Source organism: Peromyscus maniculatus, chromosome 20 (genome assembly GCF_049852395.1).
Source record: "Peromyscus maniculatus bairdii isolate BWxNUB_F1_BW_parent chromosome 20, HU_Pman_BW_mat_3.1, whole genome shotgun sequence".
NCBI lineage: Eukaryota > Metazoa > Chordata > Mammalia > Rodentia > Cricetidae > Peromyscus > Peromyscus maniculatus.
In genome coordinates, this window is record NC_134871.1 from 69,337,174 (window position 1) to 69,359,578 (window position 22,405).

General features: G+C 44.6%; 1 protein-coding gene across 16 annotated transcripts in view; it reads right to left on the minus strand.

The window, feature by feature from the left end:
* Positions 1–682: 682 nt before the first annotated feature.
* Racgap1 (Rac GTPase activating protein 1) overlaps positions 683–22,405 on the minus strand; it is a 34,743-nt gene continuing 13,020 nt past the window's right edge. For 9 of the 16 annotated variants that reach the window (XM_076556809.1, XM_076556816.1, XM_076556811.1 and 6 more), the window contains exons 4-17: positions 20,718–20,854; positions 19,079–19,148; positions 17,341–17,394; positions 15,406–15,486; positions 14,796–14,913; positions 13,853–13,983; positions 10,089–10,253; positions 5,914–6,009; positions 5,637–5,835; positions 3,618–3,723; positions 3,325–3,457; positions 2,920–3,043; positions 1,902–2,007; positions 683–884 (exon numbers count right to left, since the gene is read on the minus strand). In XM_076556809.1, the coding sequence (XP_076412924.1) occupies positions 809–884; positions 1,902–2,007; positions 2,920–3,043; positions 3,325–3,457; positions 3,618–3,723; positions 5,637–5,835; positions 5,914–6,009; positions 10,089–10,253; positions 13,853–13,983; positions 14,796–14,913; positions 15,406–15,486; positions 17,341–17,394; positions 19,079–19,148; positions 20,718–20,854 (1,596 nt within the window). In that variant the 3' untranslated portion in view covers positions 683–808. Of the gene's footprint in view, positions 885–1,901; positions 2,008–2,919; positions 3,044–3,324; positions 3,458–3,617; positions 3,724–5,636; positions 5,836–5,913; positions 6,010–10,088; positions 10,254–13,852; positions 13,984–14,795; positions 14,925–15,404; positions 15,487–17,340; positions 17,395–19,078; positions 19,149–20,717; positions 20,855–22,405 lie in introns of all 16 variants that reach the window. The other 7 variants (XM_076556813.1, XM_076556806.1, XM_076556815.1 and 4 more) reach the window with 1 other exon arrangement.

Genomic DNA, 22,405 nt, shown 5'->3' on the forward strand with positions numbered 1-22,405 from the left:
TCAGAAGACATCCTAGGGAAGGAAGCCATTTGGACACTGGAAAAATGCTAACCAAAAAGCCAACATTCACATACACGTGTCTGCTTCACAGGAAAAGCTCACCACCCAAAGTGCAAAGACAGAAGCAACTAGTTTTGCCATATGAAAATGTTGACAGTCTTCCGAATTGTTAGCTGACTGAACACTGACTTTTAAAATAAAACAAGAGGTCAGTCACCAGAATGAGTTTAGCTTTAGATCAATCTGGCTCTGACCCCAATCAACTCCAGAAGCCCAGCCAGAGGCCGGCTAGAGACTGAGGTGCAGTATCGCAGGCTGCGGCCCTTTCTACAACGCAGACCTAATCAACCCAAATGAAAGTGGAGAACATTCAAGTCAGAGCCTCAGGCCACCCCACTGAGGGCTCCCTGCCACAGCTCAGGAGGACAGGGACTGGGCTCTGTCCAGCTCTGTCCTACCCTGCAGTCTCTTGCTGTGAGACACAACTGTTTTACCCAAGAGGTCAGCTTTCTGTCACTGTCTAAGTGACACCAAAGGAAAGTCATTTTATGAGCGGTATTTGGCTTTAAGCCAAAGGGATGGATACCCCCCTCCCCCCAAAGAGTCCCAACCAATACCTATTACCCTTCCACCCTGGTAACTAACACAGGTGCTGCTAAGTCACCGAGTGAGAGGAGCTGTATAATGATAAACTCACGCACAGTCAACTTTATTTAAAGCCTGGAGAAGGCTAAAGCACTGACCACACAGGAGGCTGAAGAACGACAGTGTCCTGGGTCAGTAAACACTGGACACTACAGAAACGGCTTCACTTGAGGTACGGAGCAGGGAAAAATTTGCCTTGTTGACCTAAGTTGGTGGCAGACTTGCTTTTGTTCCCAAATCTAAAAACAAAAAACAAAACAAAACAAATTAGAGAGACTGAATCAGAAGTATTCTACAGGGGCTGGTGAGATGATGCCATGAGGAAGGCAGGCTCTGTATAAACACGGAGACTTGAGTTCCATTCCTGGAGCCCATATAAAGGTGGAAGAGAACCACCAACTCCACGGAGTTGCCCTCCACATGGGTGCCATGGTACACACACCCACACACATATCATGCACATGCACACGAATACATATTTTTTTAAAGAAGTATTCTGTAAAAAATATTGAGTAAACAATTATAGTGTTACTTGATATAAAGAAGTGAATATAGGAAACTTCCAGAGAGCTATTTAAAGGTGTTATTGATTGGGCTGGAGAGATGGCTCAGTGGTTAAGAGCACTGGCTGTTCTTCCAGAGGTCCTGAGTTCAAGTCCCAGCAACCACATGGTTCACAACCATCTGTAATGAGATCTGGCGCCTTCTTCTGGCATGCATGCAGAACACTGTATACATAATAAATAAATAAATCTTAAAAAAAAAAAAAAAAGGTGCTATTGATCACCCAATATGACGGATCACAGTGGAGCGCTTCATCAGCCTCTGTAGACGTTTCCTTTAACGTCTAGTTACTTCTAGTTCAATTATTCCTTTTACTTTTTTAGATAAGGCCTCACTATACAGCCCTGGCTGGTCCTGGACTCATGGCAATTCTCCTGTGTCAGCCTCCTAAATGCTAGGATTGTTGAGACTGCAGGCATATATATCACTGTGTCTAGCTTCAATAAACTACTGCTCCAAAACCTAAAGGCCTGAGTTCAGTTCCGAGGAACCACACACCAGGAGAGAGTTGATTCCTACAGGGTGTGCTCAACCTCGGTAAGCTGCTGTGGCTCACACATGAGAGGACAGACGGATGGACAGACAGATGGATGGACAGATGGACGGACACACACACGGACGGACGGATGGACGGACGGACGGACACACACACACACACACACACACACACACACACACACACTTCTGCATACCTGGGAGTGCTCTTGGAGAGGTTATACAATCTCTGTGACAGAGAACTTGATAAAGGAGTCTTGACAAGTTGGAATTCAGGAGTGGTCACCGGCCCCAGCAAGCTCACTTAATTTTAAGAGAATGGGGGAAAGAAAATGTCTGTCATGATGGACGTTCACGCGACTACCTTCTAAAGGTTGGACCTCTAGCAGGTTCACAGGCCACTTCAGCCCTTGTTTTGTAACTCCTGAATCTTTCGAACTACGCAGGCAAATACTCAATGAACAGCTGACATCTACTTGATTCAGAACATTTTCAAGCACCAAACTTCATACATCTAATATCTGAACATTTGACTTTTAGCGATATTAGAAGAAACAAGACACTTTCCTTAAAAAGAAACTGAATATGTCTGTGTGGTGGGAATAAATGATTCTACTCACATGAAATTGCCATAAACTCACATGAATTTGCATAAACGGCAAATTTTGCCATATAAGAGTCAAAGGGGAAGCCAGGGAGACGGCCCCTGAGCAAAGGCACTTGCCGCCAAGCCTGATGATCTGGGTTCGATCCTTGGGACTCACAGAGTGAGAGGAAAGAACCAATTCCCTCAAGTTGTCCTCTGACCTCCACAAATGTACCATGGCATATGCACCCACAGACATAAAATAAAATGTACTAACAATTTTCAAAAAATAAAACTGATCAGTAAAACATACCAACAAACCTAAAATGGGAATTAACCCTTAGAGTATATTCATTATGCTGGGTGAAGTACTATTGGTAACTATGAAACTGCTGAAATTTTCAAGATAACTATAAGGGTTGGTGGGGGTTGAGAAAGGGGTCTTGTATAGCCCAGAATGGCCCTGAACTCAGGACGTAGCAGAGGATGACCTTGAACTCTGTCCTTCTGCCTTCACTTCCCAAGTGCTCACCACCACACCTAGCCCCATACATCGCAAACCACTGGCGTAAACTAAGGGAAAGGCCCACGGCCAAGCCCCTGAGAAGCAAGCACGGTGCAGAACTGACCTTTAAGGTCTGGTGTCCGCGGGGTTGAGTTTCCATTGCCACGCTGGACGTCAATGTTCTCCTGTTCCACCATCATGAACTGATTCCAGTACTCCAGGGGCAGAGAAAGCAGGCGCTCCACCACCTAGCAGGCACCAGAGTCAAGGCTGACTTCAGAAATTCCTTCTTACTGTGTTTGAGACCTTCTTACTCGGCAACCTAGGCCGGCCTACAGCTTGAAATGTAGACCAGGCTGGCCTCAAACTTGTGGCAATCCTCCTGGCACCGCCTGCCAGTGCATGTGCCCAGCATGCAAGGCTTATTTTTTTGTCATTATGTCATGTTAGGGCATTGCAAAAGCTCGTATTTTATGTATCTCTGCGTGTGTGTGTGTGTGTGTGTGTGTACATGCACTTGCACCCCTACCTTGAGCTGACGCTTGATGTCCTGGAACATCGTCACTGGGTCTGGATTAGGCACAGTATGGGCAACTATGGTAGGGCCAAAGACTTTAGCTAGATTGGCAATGTCCATCTTAGTGTTCGGACTCTGAGCCACTCTAAACAAAGGAGTATAATGTTAAAACAAACATATTATTCCCTTAATCATAAACTAAATATAAATTCTGCAGGACAACATTCCCAGTCCACGTTTCCCAGACCCCACATCATCTCCTAGGGAAACCCTCTAGCTCCCAAGACAAGCCCTGCTGTGCTGACCTCTGCAAGTGGATCATGAGGAAGGCCAGCGTGTCCCTGTTGGCCTGGGGCAGCTCGCCCACAGCCTGGTACATGGCGGCTGTGCTGTTGTCCTCGTCCGCTATCTCTGTAATGACAAGAACACACTGAGAGGCCGACTCTTCCTTCCCCTGACAGCGCCTTCCAGGTTATCGACCACAGGCTCATCTATACACTGAGCTTCTGAAACTTCTGAGGAGGTTCATGACAGCATCGGACTCTAGTTTCATTACCAAGTGGGACACTGGCCAACAGTTCAATATGAGAAGTCAGAACTTCCTAAAACTCACCACTGCTGTTAGAGGAAGCAGCTGGCGAGCCATTTGCTGGGAAGACACACCACCGCAGTGTGGACTATCCACAAGGAACTCAGTCGCCTGACATGTAAGGGCCTACCAGACACCAGGTACCATTTTAAACGCGGGGCTAAAGCAAAACAACACAGGCCTTGTCTCCTGGAATGAACACTCTGTCGGAAGAGTGGTCAACAAACAACAACAAACCACGGGCCAGACATGAGATGGAGGAGACAGGCAGGCGGGATGCTGGAAAGCAACGGGAGCCGCTACGTCGTCACACAAGGTGGCAGCTTTTGCTTAGTTTTTGAAACTGGGTCTCAGGTAGCCTAGTCTACTCAAACTCGCCACGCAGCCAAAGCTGGTCTCAATCCTGCCTCTCCTCCCACACCTGGGATCACTGTCATCATCCTGGCTTAGGAAAGGTGTTTCTGAAGAGAGGAATTGGGGGGGGAGGTTGTAAAGGAGCAAACTACAAAGAGATCTAGGGTAAACAGTTGGGGCTAAGACTATAACAAATATGAGGTGGGTGTGTGCTAAGAAACCCAAGGCTTGGGGCTGGAGAGATGGCTCGGTGGCTGAGCACTGGCTGCTCTTGCAGAGAACCTGGGTTCAGTTCCCAGCACCCACATGGTGGCTCCCAACTGTCACCCCAGGTCCAGGGGTTCCGACACCCTCTTGAGGCCTCCGTAGGCACTGTGTACATGTGGTGCACAGACACACAGGCAAACACCTACAGACATGAAAGATAAAATAAAAAGGACCCAAGACTCCAGGTTTGAAAAGAGGAAGAAGGTATAAAGCAAAGCGGCGTGGAGGCATAACCAGGAGCTAAGTCACAGAGAGTCTTTTCAATCGTGTTAAGGAGGAGTTCAGTCTAAAACTGATGGGGAAGCTGGGCATGGTGACTCACGCCTTTAATCCCAGCACTCAGGAGGCAGAGGCAGGTGGATCTCTGTGAGTTCGAGGCCAGCCTGGTCTACAGAGTGAGTTCTAGGACAGCCAGGACTACACAGAGAAACCCTGACTTGAAAAACCAAACAAATAGGATAAAATAAAATAAAAATGATGGATCGATGACAAAAGGGACATCAACTACCTTCGAGTGTAAAAGGAGCACTCCAGCTCCTGCATAGGGTTATCATGTGACAGGCCCATGCCAGCTCCCGTATAAAGACTATCTTGTAGAGGACACAAGCAGGTACAGGACAATCTGTTAGCAGGTTCCCAGCATATTCCAGAGACAGTTGTGATAAATATCAAATTTAAGGTGTATTTACAAGGCTAGACAAGATTTGCTGTGGTAAAGAAAGGCATCAAAGATGGTTCTGATTCAAAAGGACAACCTAAAACTTGACCAAACAACAAACCTCGTTAAGTCCTATTTAGTTTAATTCTTCCCTTAGTTTACGGACATGGGTGCTTTGCCTACACGGCAAAGTCTGACCCAACCGTCATGTGGATGCTGAGATCAAAGCCAGGTTCTCTAGAAGAGCAGCCAGTGTTCAGCCACTGAGCCATCTCTTGGCCCCTCTATACAGTGAAGGGAAGAACAAGGCGTGATGAGCGGTGTGTCCAGTTACTCACCCACCAACTACGTGAGTACCCACTACACTTCAGACACTGTATCGGGCACAGCAAAGTAGTAAAATGTGAACCAAGTTCAAGTCTGGAATCACAGTCAAGTATTAAGTTCTGCCCTTACCCGCTGCCTCCATAAAAGCTTTGCTTAGCCAACAGGTCAGAAGGGGTTCTTTGAGGTTTCGAAGGAAGTCTTTGAGGAGGCTACAGATGGCATGGATATCGTCCACTTTGCTGAGGAGAGGCACAGTTTTGACTTTGAGGAATTTCTCCTTCAGCTCCTTTACTGTCCGGTCACAGCCTGAGATCCTGTATAAGCCTGCCTGTTATACAGACAACAGTCAGGAACTCCCCAACCACTAACACAAACAACAAGCTCACCTGCTGGAGTCCACGCTTACCTCAGTCAGGCCTCGCTGCTCAATCTCATTCACACAGCTGACAACAATAGCAGGGATCATTGGTGAAGTCTGGGACACAAAATCTGCCAACATTCCCTGGGGAAAAAGGATCTTTATTATTTACACCACTGAGACCAAGAGAGGAAGACCGCGTGCAAAGAGTTGCCATTAAACACAAGGAAATTATATCAGCTTTTGATATCATTTCTATTCTCAAAATACATGTTAAAACAGTCTTGGGGCTGTCTTAGTTAGGATTTCTATTGCTGTGAAGAGACACCATGACCACAGCAACTCTTACAAAGGAAAACAGTTAATTGAAATGGTGGGTTACAGTTTCAGAGGTTCCGTCCGTTATCATCATGGTGCGGAGCATGGCAGCGTGCAGACAGACATGGTGCTGGCTGCAGCTTGATATGCAGGCAGCAGGAAGCGGTCTGTCTCACTGGGTGTGTCTTGAGCACATATGAGACCTCAAAGCCCACCTCCACAGTGACACACTTCCTCCAACAAGGCCACACCTAACAGTGCCCTGCCCTTTGGGGGCATTTCCTTTCAAACCACCACAGGGGCTGAGAGATGGCTCAGCAGTAAGAACAGGCACTGTCTTCCAGAGGACCTGAGTTCACTCCCCAGCTCCCCCACACCAGGTGGCACACAACCACTCATAGCTCCAGCTCCAGGACAATCTGACATCTCTGGCCCCCAGAGGTATCTGAACTCATGTGCACATATCCCAACCCATACATAGTTTAAATAATAATGAAATCAATAAAATCTTGTAAGGATGAAGTGTGGCTTGGTTAGTCGAGTGCAGGCCTGGCATGCATGAGGCCTTGGTTCTGGTCCCTACCGATTCATACACATTGGACGTGATGGCTCCCGCCTGTTATCCCCGCACTCTAGAGACAGGAGCAGGAGGACCAGAGTTTCAAGGTCATCCTAAGCTACATAGTAAGTCTGAGGCCATTCTCAGCTACAAGAGATCCTGTCTCAAAAAAAAAAAAAAAAAAAAAAAAAAGAGTCTTGGTCACTTTTCCCACCCTTACGCTGTTATTGATTTATACAAACTGCACTTTCTCATGAGCAAGTAATAACGCCACCAACTATAAGTACTTCCTTTTCAGGGCTGGAAAGATGGCTCAGAGGTTAAGAGCACTGGCTGCTCTTCCAGGGGTCCTGAGTTCAATTCCCAGCAACCACATGGTGGCTCACAACCATCTATAATGAGATCTGGTGCCCTCTTCTGTCATGAAGGCATACATGCAGGCAGAACACTGTGTACATAATAAATCTTAAAAAAAAAAAAAAAAAAAAAAAAAAAAAAAAAAGTACTTCCTTTTCTTTTACTTAAAGACAAGAGAAAGCAAGCAATGAAGACATTATAGCCATAGGCTGGGTGTGGTGGCAGAGACTCTAATCCAGCAGAGGTAGGCAGATCTGAGTTCCAGGCCAGAATGGTCTATAAAAGTGAGTTCCAGGACAGTCAGGTCTACACAGAGAAACCCTGTCTAGAAAAACCAAAAGTGCACTGATATGAATTCTTCAAATACTTTTTAGATTTATTTTATGTGTATTTTGCCTTCATGCAAGTATGTGCACCATGTGCATGCAGTACGCTCAAAGGCCAGAAGAGGGAACTGGATTGCCCTGAAACTAGAATTACAGACAATTCTTGTGGGTGCCATGTGGGTGCCAGGAATCCAATCTGAGTCCTCTGGAAGATCAGCCTGTGTTCTTAACCACTGAGTCATCTATCTCTCCAGCCCCCTGATAAGAACAACATTTACTAAGAAAAACTTGGGCTTAGGCCCTATGCATTCATAACAAAGTGACAGAGCCATGTTTAGTCACAGAAACCTGCGTTTGTTAGTAACTGAGCAAGGCAGGCACACTTGATACAGGGCAAACTCCTGTATCAGTTAGATGCACATTAAAGTCCCCTTTTACATTAAAGTCCCCTTTTCTTTACTCCTGTATCAGTTAGATGCACATTCAAGTCCCCTTTTCTTTACTCCTGTATCAGTTAGATGCACATTCAAGTCCCCTTTTCTTTTATTTTCAGCTAAACCTTTACAGTGCAAACCAAGCATGTCCAGAGGCATTTCCATCACTTTAATGCCCGCCCCCCAATTAGTTTTATTGTTTTTAATTATGTGTATGTATGCATGTATCTGTGTGTAGGTATGCCAGAGGCACCAGAGCCTCTGAAACCGGAGCATAGGCAGTTGTGAGCTCTTAATCATGCTTTAATCTTTTACATAAGTGCATCATAACTTTGAACAAAGCACACCCCAAAAATGTGTTTTCTTTCCTTTCCTTTCTCCTTAAGCGGAACATGCTCAGGAATGTACTTAACTCAGGATGCTTTCTGGATGAGCTGACCCCAAGGTAAATATGTATCGACTCCCTAAAGAGAACCTCCATTTTCCTCTGTTCAGAGAAAACCTGACCCCAGTGTTGGCCTGGCCTGCTACAGGTAACGAGTCTCTTCCCTCTCCTATCTTGGCTGGGCCGACATTAGCTTTATACTCACTGCATCCAGTTCCATGTCAACATCTAAAGCCAGACAGAGAAGTTGGTGGTTACCTTACGTGAGGTGAGGACAGAATTTGACTATGGTCTCAAAAACTACTGTCTGAGAATTACATGCAGGGGAAAAAATCAGCCTGGGAAACTTCTAAAGAGGAGAAGATGATAGGCTTACATTTGGAATGAGCACAGACAGGACTTCCAGAGTTAACATGGATAATACACAAATTGTACCTTGGCAGGGAACAGGTTTGACCCTGGGCCAGTCTCAAATAGTCTTTCTAGTGTTAAGGAATTTCATAGTGGGGCTGGAGATGGCTGAAGTTCAATTCCCAGCACATATGTCACACGGCTCACAACTGCCTGTAACTCTAGCTGGAGAGGCTTCAGTACTCAAGATACAACCAAACATATACATAATAATATAATAGATCTTTAAAAATAATCCTGTAGTAGCCGGGCGGTGGTGGCGCACAACTTTAATCCCAGCACTCGGGAGGCAGAGGCAGTCGGATCTCTGTGAGTTCGAGGCCAGCCTGGGCTACCAAGTGAGTTCCAGAAAAGGCACAAAGCTACACAGAGAAACCCTGTCTCGAAAAACCAAAAAAAAAAAAAATAATAATAATAATAATTCTGTAGCACATATGTTAATATGTTACAGTTAAAAACATACAAGTCACACATGTGCTGCCTAACATCTATGCTAACAATAAGTGTCCTGATGCTAAAACTCTGCAAGGACGCTTTCACCAAAACTGTGGTTTGGGGGCTGGAGAGGTGGCTCAGTGGTTAAGAGCATTGACTGTTCTTCCAGAGGACCTGAGTTCAATTCCCAGCAACCACATGGCGGCTCACAACTATCTGTAACTCCAGTTCCTGGGGATCTGACACCCTCACACAGACACACATGCAGGCAAAACATAAATGGATATAAAAAAAAACAAAAAAACTGTGGTTTGTCATTGTTGGTCAACTGACACAGAACAAGACTCTTTCAGTTTGTAGACTGGACCTAAATAAACTGATAATTTTTCAAAAATAAAACAAGCCAAGCAGACTGGCGCACGCCTTTGATCCCAGCACTCTGGAGGCAGAGACAGACAGGTCTCTGAATTCAAGACTAACCTGGTCTACAGAGGAGTTCCAGGACAGTCAGGGCTACACAGAGAAACCCTGTCTGGAAAATCCGAAAGATAAAGAAAGAAAGTAAGAACTAAGGAGGAGACTGGAGAACTTACAAAACAAGAACGGCTGTGAGTCCACAATTACAGAGTAAGTGGTCGGAGCCGGGGTTAGCTATGAGAATGTCTGCTGTGCATGTGCAGTCTTCCTAGGGGAGGAGGAAGAAATGGGAGGAGGAGGAGGAAAAAAGATGAAGGGAAGGGAGGAAGGAGGAGGCAAAGAGAGGAAGGAGGAGGGAGGAGGAGGAAAGGAGGGGGGAAGAGGGACTTTATGTAGAAAGGCTATTAAACAGGGTAACCCAAACAAGATTCTGCCACAGGTCAACATTTTACCATTTCTATTCATTTTTCATGAAGGGAAGTTTTATTTGATATCAGTAATTTTAAAATAAAAACTGATTAACTATGTCTTGGAAAGACTAAAGAACAGACAAAGGATGGCTGGCTCCCATGGAGTCTTACCTCTCCAATCTTAACCGGCGTTCCCACCAGGGGAGAAATGCAGGGGAGGGGACATCGGTCCCGACACTCTGGGTGGGAGACCAAACGACAGTCTCGACACTTCAGAGACAGCTTGCCAAATTTGATCCGCTTTCCACATGGAACACAAGATTCGGGCTTAATAACCTAGAGATAAAACAGGGCAGAAGCAACAGAATGATATGAATTACTGTCAACCACATGCATTAAGCACACAGTACATACAAAACAACGTTTTAGACCATTACACATTTTAATGTAATTCTCACAACAAAAACAGGTCTTGTTTGCTTCATTTTAAGTGGATATGCTGGGCAGAGTGGCACATGCCTTAATTCCAGTACCTAGGAGACAAGGCAGGTGGATCTCTGTGAGCTCAAATCCAACCAGAGCTACAAAATGAAACCTTCTCCTCAGTTAGGGTGGGTTCTTGTGAGCCCTTCCTCCATCCATGCTGCTGGAGGGGAAAGTCATTTTCCCCTGGAGGTGTGGCCGCTGGGAAGTCGCTCGTGTTCCAGTGCATAAATCCTCACACTCATGCACATACTGGAAGCACTAATTAGACTCAGTTAGTTATTAAAAAAATAAAATTAAAAAAAGGACACGAAGTTGAGACTGGTGCACATTGAGGGTAGACCAGGAGTTTCGGGGGGTAGTAGAGGGGCTGAACATGATCAAAATACATTTCATGAATGTCTAAAATTCTCAAAGAATAAACAATGTCATACTGTTAAAAGGCAGCTAATAGCCATGCAGCAGTGGCGTATGCCTTTAATCCAGCACCCAGGAGGCAGAGGCAGGCAGATCTCTATGAGTTTGAGGCCAGCCTTAGTGCTACACAGAGAAACCCTGTCTCTAAAAACCAAAGAAAAAAAGGGCAGCTAATAATAAGTGTTGACATGACATAGAGAAACTGAAACTCTTCTATATCATTGATAGGAATGTAAGGGAAAAGTCTGGAAAACCCTCAGGAAATTAAGCATAGTTACTGTATGACCCAGTGATTCCACTTAGGTATACATATCCAAGAGAAATGAAAATGGCCTACATAAACGTGTGCACATACGCAACATTCTTTGTTGGGTTGTTTTTTTTTTTTTTTTTGGTTTTTCAAGACAGGGTTTCTCTGTGTAGTTTTGGTGCCTGTCCTAGAACTCACTCTGTAGCCCAGGCTGACCTTGAACTCACAGAGATCCACCTGCCTCTGCCTCCCGAGTGCTGGGATTAAAGGCGTGCGCCACCACCGCCCGGCAACATTCTTTCTAGCAGCTGAAAATGGAAAACCCTAAATGTCTATTCACTGATAAACGGATAACTATGTGGCATATGCTTTCCACGGAGTGGAACATCATTCCCCAAATAAAAAAAATGAAACACACAGGCTCCAGCATGGCTGAGTAAATGAAAGAAGCCAGACACAAAGGTACTCATGCCATATGTACATGAAATGTCTTAAACAGACAAATCCATACCCATGAGTGGTGTGGATGGTGGTAGCCTCTGGCTACTGGATGTTGATGTAGCACAGCATGGTGGGGGAAATTCTATTAGGTATAGGGTTTCATTTTTAGGTGGTGAAAATGTTCTGAAGTTGACAATGGTGACAAATATCCAATTCTATGAATATACTAAATGTCACTGGATTTAAATGGACGGATGAAGCCAGGCAATGGTGGCTCACACCTGTAATTCCAGCATGCAAGTTGCCAGTGGAGCTGGAGAGACAACTCAGTGATTATTGTTCTTGCAAAGGACACAAGTTCGATTCCCAGCACCCACACTGGGTAGCTCACAACTGCTTTTAACTCTAGCTCCAAATGAGCTGATACCCCACATTAAGGTCACCAATATCATGCAAGGTAACTTTCTGGAAATAAAAACAATGTGTAATGTCTTGATTAGGATGTGAGTCACATGAGCTATGTGTTTGGTAAATTCGATGAAAAGTACCCTTAAAAATCTGTATATTACACCTGTTAGAATGGCTACGATCAAAAACACCAATGACAGTCAATGTTGGAGAGGATGTGGAGCAAAGGGAACACTCCTCCACCCTTGGTGGGAATGTAAACTTGTACAACCACTGTGGAAATCAGTATGGCGGTTTCTCAGAAAATTAGGAATCGAACTACCTCAAGACCCAGCTATCCCACTCTTGGGCATATACCCAAGGAATGCTGATTCATACCATAAAGATACATGCTCAGCTATGTTCATAGCAGCACTATTTGTAATAGCCAGAACCTGGAAACAACCTAGATGCCCATCAACGGAAGAATGGATGAAAAAAATGTGGTACATATACACAATGGAGTACTACTCAGCAGAGAAAAAATGAAAGCATGAAATTTGCAGGCAAATGGATGGAACTAGAAAAAATCATCCTGAGTGAGGTAACCCAAACCCAGAAAGACAGTCATGGTATGTACTCACTCATAGGTGGATTCTAGATATAAAATAAAGAACACTCAGACCACAACCCATAGAACCATAGAGGCTATATATATAGCATGGAGGTCCCTAGGACAATTGTGGCTTATAATAAATTTCAGTTTTACTCAATTATTGAAAAAAAATAGCCAAATGAAAGGAAACACATGAACTATGAACCAAAGGCTGAGGGACCCCCAGCTGGATCAGGCCCTCTGAATAGGTGAGACAGTTGATTGGCTTGATCAGTTTGGGAGGCAACTAGGCAGTGGGACCAAGTCCTGTGCTCATTGCATGAGTTGGCTGTTTGAAACCTGGAGTTTATGCAGAGACACTTGGCTCAGTCTGGGAGGAAGGGACTGGACCTGCCTGGACTGAGTCTACCAGGTTGATCGCAGTCCTCGGGGGAGGACTTGTCCTGGAGGAGGTGGGAATGGGGGGTAGGCTGGGGGTAAGGGGAGGGGGTGGGAGGGAGGAGAATAGGGGAACCCATGGCTGATATGTAGAACTGAATGGTATTGTAAAATAAAAAATATATATATAAAAAAATAAATTAATTAATTAATTTAAAAAAAATCTGTATATTAGTCAGGTAGTTGTGGCACACGCCTTTAATCCCAGCACTCTCGGCAGAGGCAGGGGGATTTCTGTGAGTTTAAGGCCAGCCTGGTATATAGAGCTAGTCCTAGGAAAGCTAGAGTTACACAGAGAAACCCTGCCTTGAAACACACACACACACACACACACACAAAAAAAAAACAACCCAAAAAAACAACAAAAAAAAACCCCTGTCTATTGGGGGTCAGCAAGATGGCTCAGTGGGTGAAGGTGCCTGCCATGCCTGGTGGCCTGAGTCCAGTCTCCAGGACTCACGTGATGGAAGAAAACCAACTATGGCATATGCATGTCCCCCACCCTCTGCAATGCACACAGAAAATAAATAATTTCTTTTAATAAAAATCAGTGTATTTATCCAGGTGATGGTGGCACATGCCTTTAATCCCAGCACTCGGGAGGCAGAGCCAGGCGGATCTCTGTGAGTTTGAGGTCAACCTGGTCTACGAGATCCAGGACAGCCAGAGCTGCACAGAGAAACCCTGTCTTGAAAACAAACAAGCTCAATAAAAAGAAACAGTGCCCCTGCTGCCTCCAGATACAAGGACAGACAGGAGTGGTGGAGAGGGGCTGTCATCCCGCACTCGGGACGTTAAAGAGGAGGAACGATGGAGTTAGAGGCCAACCTGGGCTACCAAGAAAGAGTCTGTTCCAAAAACAAACTAACTGCCTCAAAGAAAATGAAGCCCTCCCGGACTTACCGTCTTTGAGACAAAGTCATGGAGGCGCATGCCTCCGTTATTCTGAGGGGTCCCCAAATTGTCTGTCTCGGTTCTTGGCTCCACTGGCCTGCTGTTCAGAGCGGAGTCACTGTTCACAGGCTGTAAAGGACCTAGAAAACAATCAAATTTAAATTTCTGTCCTAAAAATCCACCCTTCTGGATTTTAATTTTACTTTTCCCTTTTTAACTTTGCTTTTACTATAACTAGTAGTAGTGAACACACACACACACAGTTTCCAGGAAAAGCTCCAATTCTCCACTAGTGGTACACGCAGACTGACTGGCCACCCAGAAGTAGAGGACGGCGCAAACACACCAGGACCGCAGCAAGCAGCTAGTAAGAATCTCCCCACTACGGCTCAGCCTTGTCTCAAGAGGCTTCTAAGACACCCACTCTCAATTTCAACCAGTGTTTTCATTTATTTATATTTGTTTTTGGTAGCCAAGGCTGAGCCAACTCCAGCCCCTCTTTCCTTCTTTTTAATTTTCCCTTTTTTTTTTTTTTTTTTTTTTTTTTTTAGGTTTTATTAGTTATGTGTGTGAGTGTCTGCCTGAATGGATCTGTGTACCACATTGTACTACGTTGTGTAGAGCCCAACGAGGCCAGGAAGGGATGTCCGATTCCCTGGGTCTGGAGTCACAGATGGTGTGAGCCACCATGTGGGTGCTGGGAACCAAACGTGCATCCTCTGCAGGAGCAGCTAGTGCTAAGCCATCTCACCAGCCCCCCTTCTGTTTTTTGGTCTCACCAGGTATCCACGGGCTGACCTTGAACTCACTATGAAGACTAGGCTGCCCTTCACTATGAAGACTAGATTGATTCCAATCTACCTATGCTTCCAAGTGCTCAGATTATAGCTGTGTGCCTCCACAGCCAGCTCTGCAGAGACACTGATGACATTTAGCCATAAATCCATCAGACCTGATTTCCCCCGACTCCTGGTCCAAGATGGCAATGTCTCAATAGTAGACACAGCTTCAATGGGTCCGCCATCACTTGGAACAGTCACGGTAGTTTTTGCAACTATTGATTCATTTGCCTGAAACAGAGCCATAAGGAAAGACAGACAGACAAACTTTGTTTCTAGACAGGTGTTTTCCAGTAGCTAAAAATTCCCAAATCCAGAGTTAAGACTTATATTCTGGTCCTAAGCCTTTAAGTCGAAATCTCATACACTGCAGGGTGATACATACAGTGAAATACAATCAAACCTATAGCTGATAGTTCTGATTTTTTTTTCTTGTTTGTTTTGGGATAGGATCTCTCTATGTAGCCCTGGCTGTTCTGGAACTATGTTAGACCAGGCTGGCCCCAGCTTCACTGCCTCCAGAGCGCTAAGATTAAAGGTGTGCGCCACTGATAGTTCTTAATCAACACCCACTCGCATGGACAATAGAGGATCTTACTACATAGAAAACACTCAAACTTCTCTCAAAATAACACTGCAGTAATACTGACTGTCACTGTGCTGTGCAGGGCCACTAACCCCTGGTGTGTTTAGGACCCCAGTTCTCTGGCTGACTCCTCTTACCTGGTCTACTGTGGAGCCAATGGAACAGGTTTTTTTTATAGGCCCGGGAGGGCCGTCGATGAACTGTCGGCTGCTGGAGCGCTACAGAGGGAGTAAAGACCAAAGCTTTAATGTGTCACGGAGAACTGAACCCAGAGAACACAATAATCCTATCAGCAACGACATGCACGTCCTAAGAAGCAGGGCTACATAAATAATGTGCTCTTTCTTGTGGCCTATTTGTTAAACAAACACAAAAATGCTTTCAGTGCTATAGAAAAGAGACGAGCTCTGGAGACAGCATCAGAAAAGAAGAACCATAATCCTATCTAAGGACATGAAGTCTTTGGAAACACATCAAATACCCTAAGCACGTCAGCCCAGATAGAGCTCCACATCCTATTCTACACACACTGCATCTGGAGCTTGTATTAGAGTACAAAAGTCCTGCGTGAAAATTCATGACAACTCAAAACAAACTTAAATATATTCTTTCCTACGATATGGAGATGTAGCCCAGGCCCATGAACTAAAGTAGAATCCTGCCCTCAGTCACTGCTTCAAGTGACATCACCGTGGCCCCTGGAGGACTGGAGAGACCAGTAGGGAAAGGTGCTCACTGTGTTAAGACTGACGGTCTCATCAATTCCCAGACCTACAGTGGCTGGGAAAGAACCAGTTCTTATGCACTGAGGTATGCATGTGCCTGTCCTCACGTGGCCCTCTCTCTCTCTCTCTCTCTCTCTCTTTCACACACACACACACACACACACACACACACACACACACACACACACACTCACACACTCTCTCTCTCACACACACACACACACACACACACACACACACACACACACACAGTAATAAATACCATTTTAAATCAAGAAGGCACTGCCCCAGTAGCACTAATCCATTTGTGTTCTGTGCTCGTTTGTTTTGAAACAGGGTCTCTCTATGTAGCCCTGGCTGTCCTGAAACTTGCTCCGTAGACCAGGTTAGGCTCCAGTCACAGAGATCCACCTGACCCTGCCTCCCAAGTGCTGGGATTAAAAGTGTGCACCACCACAGCTACACTTTGTGTTTTTTGTTTAACGATGTCTAGAGATGTGTCAGAAATATAGTTTTGTATCCAAATTTCCCAAAAAGAAAAACTATTACTAATGGGATTTTTTGTTTGTTTGGTTTTTCTCTTAAAATTTTTTTTTTTTATATTATGTGTATGAGTAGCCTGCATGTATATATGAACACCGCATGTATGACTGATGCCCAAGGAGGCTACAAGAGGCATTGGATCCCCTGAAACTAGAGTGACATACATTTGTGAGTCACCACCTGGGAATATCATCCAGGTCATCTACATAAGCAGCAAGCGCTCTTAACAGCAAGTCCTCCAGCCCCGCTTTTGTTTTGTTTGTTTGTTTGTTTGTTTGTTTGAAATAGGATATTACAATGTAGTTCAACCTGGTCTCAAACTTGATAAATAGCCTAGGATGGCCTCAAATTCATGATCTTCCTGACTCAACCTCCTTAGTGTTAGGATCACAACTGTGGGACAAGATGCCAGGAAAGAAAAAAATTGTTTTGGTTTTTGGAGATAGGGTTTCTCTGTGTAGCCCTGGCTGTCCTGGAACTCACTCTGTAGACCAGGCTGGCCTTGAACTCAGAGATCTGCCTACCTCTGCCTCCCAAGTGCTGGGACTAAAAGGCATGCGCCACCACGCCTAGGGAGAACTCTTATTTTATAAATGGTAAAACATCTGAGCCTAATGGCCTAAGTTTATAATCCCAACCACTTGGAAGTTTGAGGCAGAAGGATCACAAATTTAAGGCTTTCCTACACAGCAAGTTAAGGACATCCTGGGTGACAAGTGACCAGTGAGAGAGCATTTGCCAAGTGTGCATGGGACTGTGGGTTCAAGCACCACCCAGGGAGGGGCAAGGAGAACATATACATACCCTCTTTTCTCGTTTCTTCATTTTGAAATTCTTCACCAAAGAAGAATCCCAGTCCTGTTGACAATTAGACCATGTTAATCTCTCTCTTTGGTTAGGTTGATCATAAATCCTGTGCAAATAAATTTACAGCAAACAAGTCAGACTACCTAACTTAAAACCCCAGGAGAGAGAAATTAAAACAGTCTTCGGAGTTTGCTCCAAAGCTCCAGTTAGCAGGCTTCCTTCAAATATTGAAGCAACAGTGATAGAATCAGGAACCAATGCCACAGAGACAGGGAAAGGTTAGAGAATCAACCGCTGTCGTGATTATTTCAGGTGCCTGGTCCTTTATTCCTGATTATTTTTCTAATTAGTTTTTAGAACTTAGAGAATTTAAGACATTGTACAGACCATGTCAGATGTAACTCGTGCCCTAAGTGACTGCTACAGTCTAGTAGGATATTCCATCCAACAGTCCCACTTAAGAAGTTAGTTCACAGTTTTTAACCCTCAATATCTCTTTCTTGATCCTAAAAGGTAGTTTACCTTTGAATTCTATGCCTTTTACTACAGACTAGTTTCACTTCCGTTATTGTAATCACTGGCATTCATTTTCCTATCTACCTGTGCTTCCCTTACTCCTGGTTACCCTACAAACACAGTACCTAGAAACAGCATATACAACAAACAGGAGGGCAACATGAACTGAACTTCCCCAACTCATGTTCAAATAATTTAGCTGCTGTTGATCAGCCCCAACTATAACAGCTATCACAGTAGAGGTTTTCCTCAAAACTCACCTGATAGGTTTGATTATATACCCCAGACCTACTCTATGTAATTCTTTATTTCAAAGGTGGCTTCCTAACACTTATATCCTTAAAATGGCCATTTGCTTCTCTGGTTAAACACTGACCCTGAGCGAAGACTCCTGGGACTGTACTAAGTACCTGCTACCTGCTTTGCCATCAAAAACAAACACTAACAACGTCCTGTGCTCTGGTTTGTTTGCTGGTTTCAGACTCCCACAGAAATGATGAACTGCCAGCCGACTACCAGTCTCCTGAGCATTAAAGACTACACTACCAGTAGTATATGAAACAACATTACCATTTATACAGAAATTTCACAGTCCTGCTATCGACAAAAGCAAGGTAACAAGTTAGACATGGCAACCATTGTTTAATCAAAGAATAACACACTGCCCAGAAATTTAAATTCCCATCCTTCTGGCTCAAGTCCTTCTATGAAGGATGGCTAAGCTTCCCTCAAGAAGCACACTAATTGGGAAATAAAGTACAAATCTACTCACTGTAGCAGCAGCAGCAGTAGCAGCAGCAAATAAACCTAACCTGGGTCTACACAGCAAGCTCCAGGACAGCTTACAACTACATAGTGAGATCCTATCTCAAAAATTAAAAATAGAACACCCTGCCTGGTCAATCTTGCTGATTTTTACCCCTAGCTAGGGCTTTAACAAGTTAAGACATAATCTATTACTAGAGGTACCTCACAGAGACCCTTCAGATAAACTGGACTTCACAGCAAATCCTGAATTTTACATTCTCACTTCCAGAAAATAAATATTTAAGTCAGTATCTTATAGCTTGGGTGGATTTATATTTTAAATTGCTAGCTCAGAATCTGTAACAAATCAACAATGAAAGAGTCATAAAGGATGGCCAAGGACAGGAGCAGAGACGCTCCTACAGGGCAGGTTAACAAAAGCAGATAACTCCAGAGATCAAATGTTTATTACCAGTGATTCATCAGTCTTGTCAAAGCTGATATCTGATAAAATGGAACCAGATTCATCAATGGTTGACAGTCTGGATTAAAAACAATAACACAATGTTAGACACAGAACATCATAAAACAGAAAAGCCACCAGTCCCCTGAAAAGTCCCACTGGTCAGATAACATGAGCAAGTTCACAGACACGCACAAGCTGCAGTCCTCGCTGCAGGGAGCTGCTCTCCATGGTTTCCACAGAGTGCTGTGCGTGCAGAAAAGCACAGTGTCGTCAGCAGCAAGTGAGGATCCCAGCCAGGGCTATGGGGGCTTTTCTTGCTGTACTACAAGGAAGCAGACTGAGGTTCGATTCGATTCCTATCAAGTCTGACACTTCCTACAGTATTACCCAGCACTGGACTTTAGGTTTGATATTTTTGTCTGAGACTAGACTAGCCTCTAGACTAGGCTGTCCATGAACTTCCTATGGAACTGGAGATGATCATCAACTTCTGACTCTCCTGCCCCCACATCCCAAACACTGAGATTACAGGTGTACCCCCAAGCCCAGTTTACAAAGTGCTGGGAACCGAAGCACACTAGGCAAGTTCTCTATTACCTGAGCTACATCCCCAGGCCCCAGCACTGACTTTTTAAGACATTAAGCCTAACCTGAATATAGTAGTCCATGCAGATAATGTAGCACTTGAGAGGCACAAGCTCAGGAGTTCAAGGCCAGCCTGGGATATGAAAGACCCTACCTCAAAAAATAGGAGGGGCTGGGGGGACTGTGAGAAATGATAGCTCAGTGATTAAGAGCTCACACTACCTACAACATGCAGCTCTCATTCCAGGGGATCCACTATCCTCTTCTGGTTTACATGGGTATCCCTGCACACATGGCTTATCCTCACACACACATACTCATAATTTTTTTAATCTTTATAAAAAAAGAAAAAGAAAGAAAGAAAGAAAAGAAATCAAGTTCACATATCTTCTTAGTTCTAAAGATCCCACCTGAGCTGGGCATAGTGGCATGACAGCTTTAACCCCAGCACCCAGGAGGCTAAAGTAGAGCTCTATGAATTCAAGGGCAGCCTGAAATAAACAGGAAATTCAGGCCAGCCAGGGCTACACCCTAAATAAGACCCTATCTCACCAAACCAAACAAGATTCCCCATGGGCCAATCAGCCAACAAAACAAACAACCCTAAGAGTGTAAGCCTCTTCCTACTTACTGTACCGGGTGGGAGCATTTCACTCAAAGCCTGGCTGAGACTATCTTAGCGACACTATGGACCCCAAGTGATTGTCTGGCCTTAGCCCCCAGCAGCTGCAGAGCTCTCTGGAGAATAAACACTGTGAGCACTGCTGAAACGCCACTTTCACCTCTGCTGTCTCCGCAATGGACAGGATTAGTTATTGATGTGTAATTTAACACCAACACCAAAACTGTACCCATGGTGAAACAGCAGCCTGAGGAAAGCTTAAAAATAATGAAAGCGAGCGGGCGGGGGCAGGCCTGCACCCTCCCTCCCCCGCCCACCCCGAGGCGCTTCTGCTTGGCTCAGCACACACTCCAGAAGCAGTACATTTAAGAGGTCAGATAATGGGACTTGTGACAGCCGGGCTGCTGTGATCAGGTGACAACAGATGCGGTCCCCCACCTATTGTTCCCAGGGTTGCCACTGGATGCTTGGCCTCGGTTGAGAAAAGCTAGAGCTGATTTTTGTTCCTCGCTTAGCTGGATGCTGCCAGATGTGTCACACATGAGTATGTCTCGAATCAGCTGAATCTGTTGTTCCTACAGACCAAAGCAGAGGAAACATCGTAACTAGCCAGGGAAGGAAGCTTCACCTCAAATTTATGGGCTAGACAGAAGACATTAAAATACAACATTATGCAAATGTGCCTTCAGGAAGGCCTTACAGCAAGAGAATATTAATTCACATCAAGCTCAGGCTGTGGCTGGTTTCTGATGAGTAAAATCAACTCCATATAGAATGGGGGTCTGCTATGAGATTTTCAGATCTTACTGCTAATCCAAGAGGAGAGTGGTATAGAACAAGAGTTCCAGAACAGAGTCCACACAGCAGAAATACTTCAAGGATTATTTTATCCGAACAGTTATTGGCTTCTTTTATGGATCAAAGCAGTCACATGTTTTTCAAATGATGAAACAAAATACATAAAATAAATACAAAGCTGTAATGCAGACAATTTGGGCTTACCGAGGCATCTAACACTGAGTTAAGATGGATTAGTCCCCTCAAGTAAAGCTCTCCTTTGCGCCAAGACGCATCTTGTCACATCAAAATAACATATATACCAGTCACACTGTTCAACTCACTGAATACATCTAGCCCTTTACCAGGAGCTAGAAAGAAGTGATGAAGCATTAGCATTGCTTTGGCTGTATCAATGACAGCAGGCCAGTGCCACCAACTCAAAAAAGGAGAGCAATATTCTTGGTATTTAGAATAAACAATATAGCCGGGCGGTGGTGGCACACGCCTTTAATCCCAGCACTTGGGAGGTAGAGCCAGGCAGAACTCTGTGAGTTCGAGGCCAGCCTGGGCTACCAAGTGAGTTCCAGGAAAGGCGCAAAACTACACAGAGAAACCCTGTCTCAGAAAAAAAAAAAAAAAATAGAATAAACAATATAGCCTGCACATGATGGCATACACCTCTAAACCCAGTATTCAGGGAGCAGAGGCAGGAGGATCATGCTTGAATTTCAGGCCATCAGGGATTATGCAGCAGAATCCTGTCTCAAAAGATACCCACCCACCCCTGCAGAATAGCAAATAAATTATGATACATAACTATTCTAGAATTTCATTATTATTCTCCCTCACTTTAATTCTTTTTTTTTTTTTTCCAGAGCTGAGGACTGAACCCAGGGCCTTGCACTTGCTAGGCAAGCGCTCTACCACTGAGCTAAATCCCCAACCCCACTTTAATTCTTATAAAAAAAAAATTTGGACTGCTGGAACCCAGAACCTTGTGCGTGCCAGGCAAGAATTTACCAACCGCACTACATCCTTGTCCATTTTGTTTTAACTCTCATTTGAAATCTGTCTAGTGAAAACCAGTTTCAAGTCTAAAGGAAAAAATAAGTATTAATTTCAAACTTAAAAAAAACAGAGGCCAGGGGCTGGAGAGATGGCTCAAAGGTTAAAAGCACTGGCTGTTCTTCCAGGAGATCTGGGTTCAATTCCCAGCACCCACATGGCAGCTCACAACTGTCTGTAACTCCATCTCCAGTGGATCTGACACTCACACAGACATACCTGCTGACAAAATACAAATGCACCTAAAATAAAAATAAATGATTCATTAAAAAAAAAAAAAG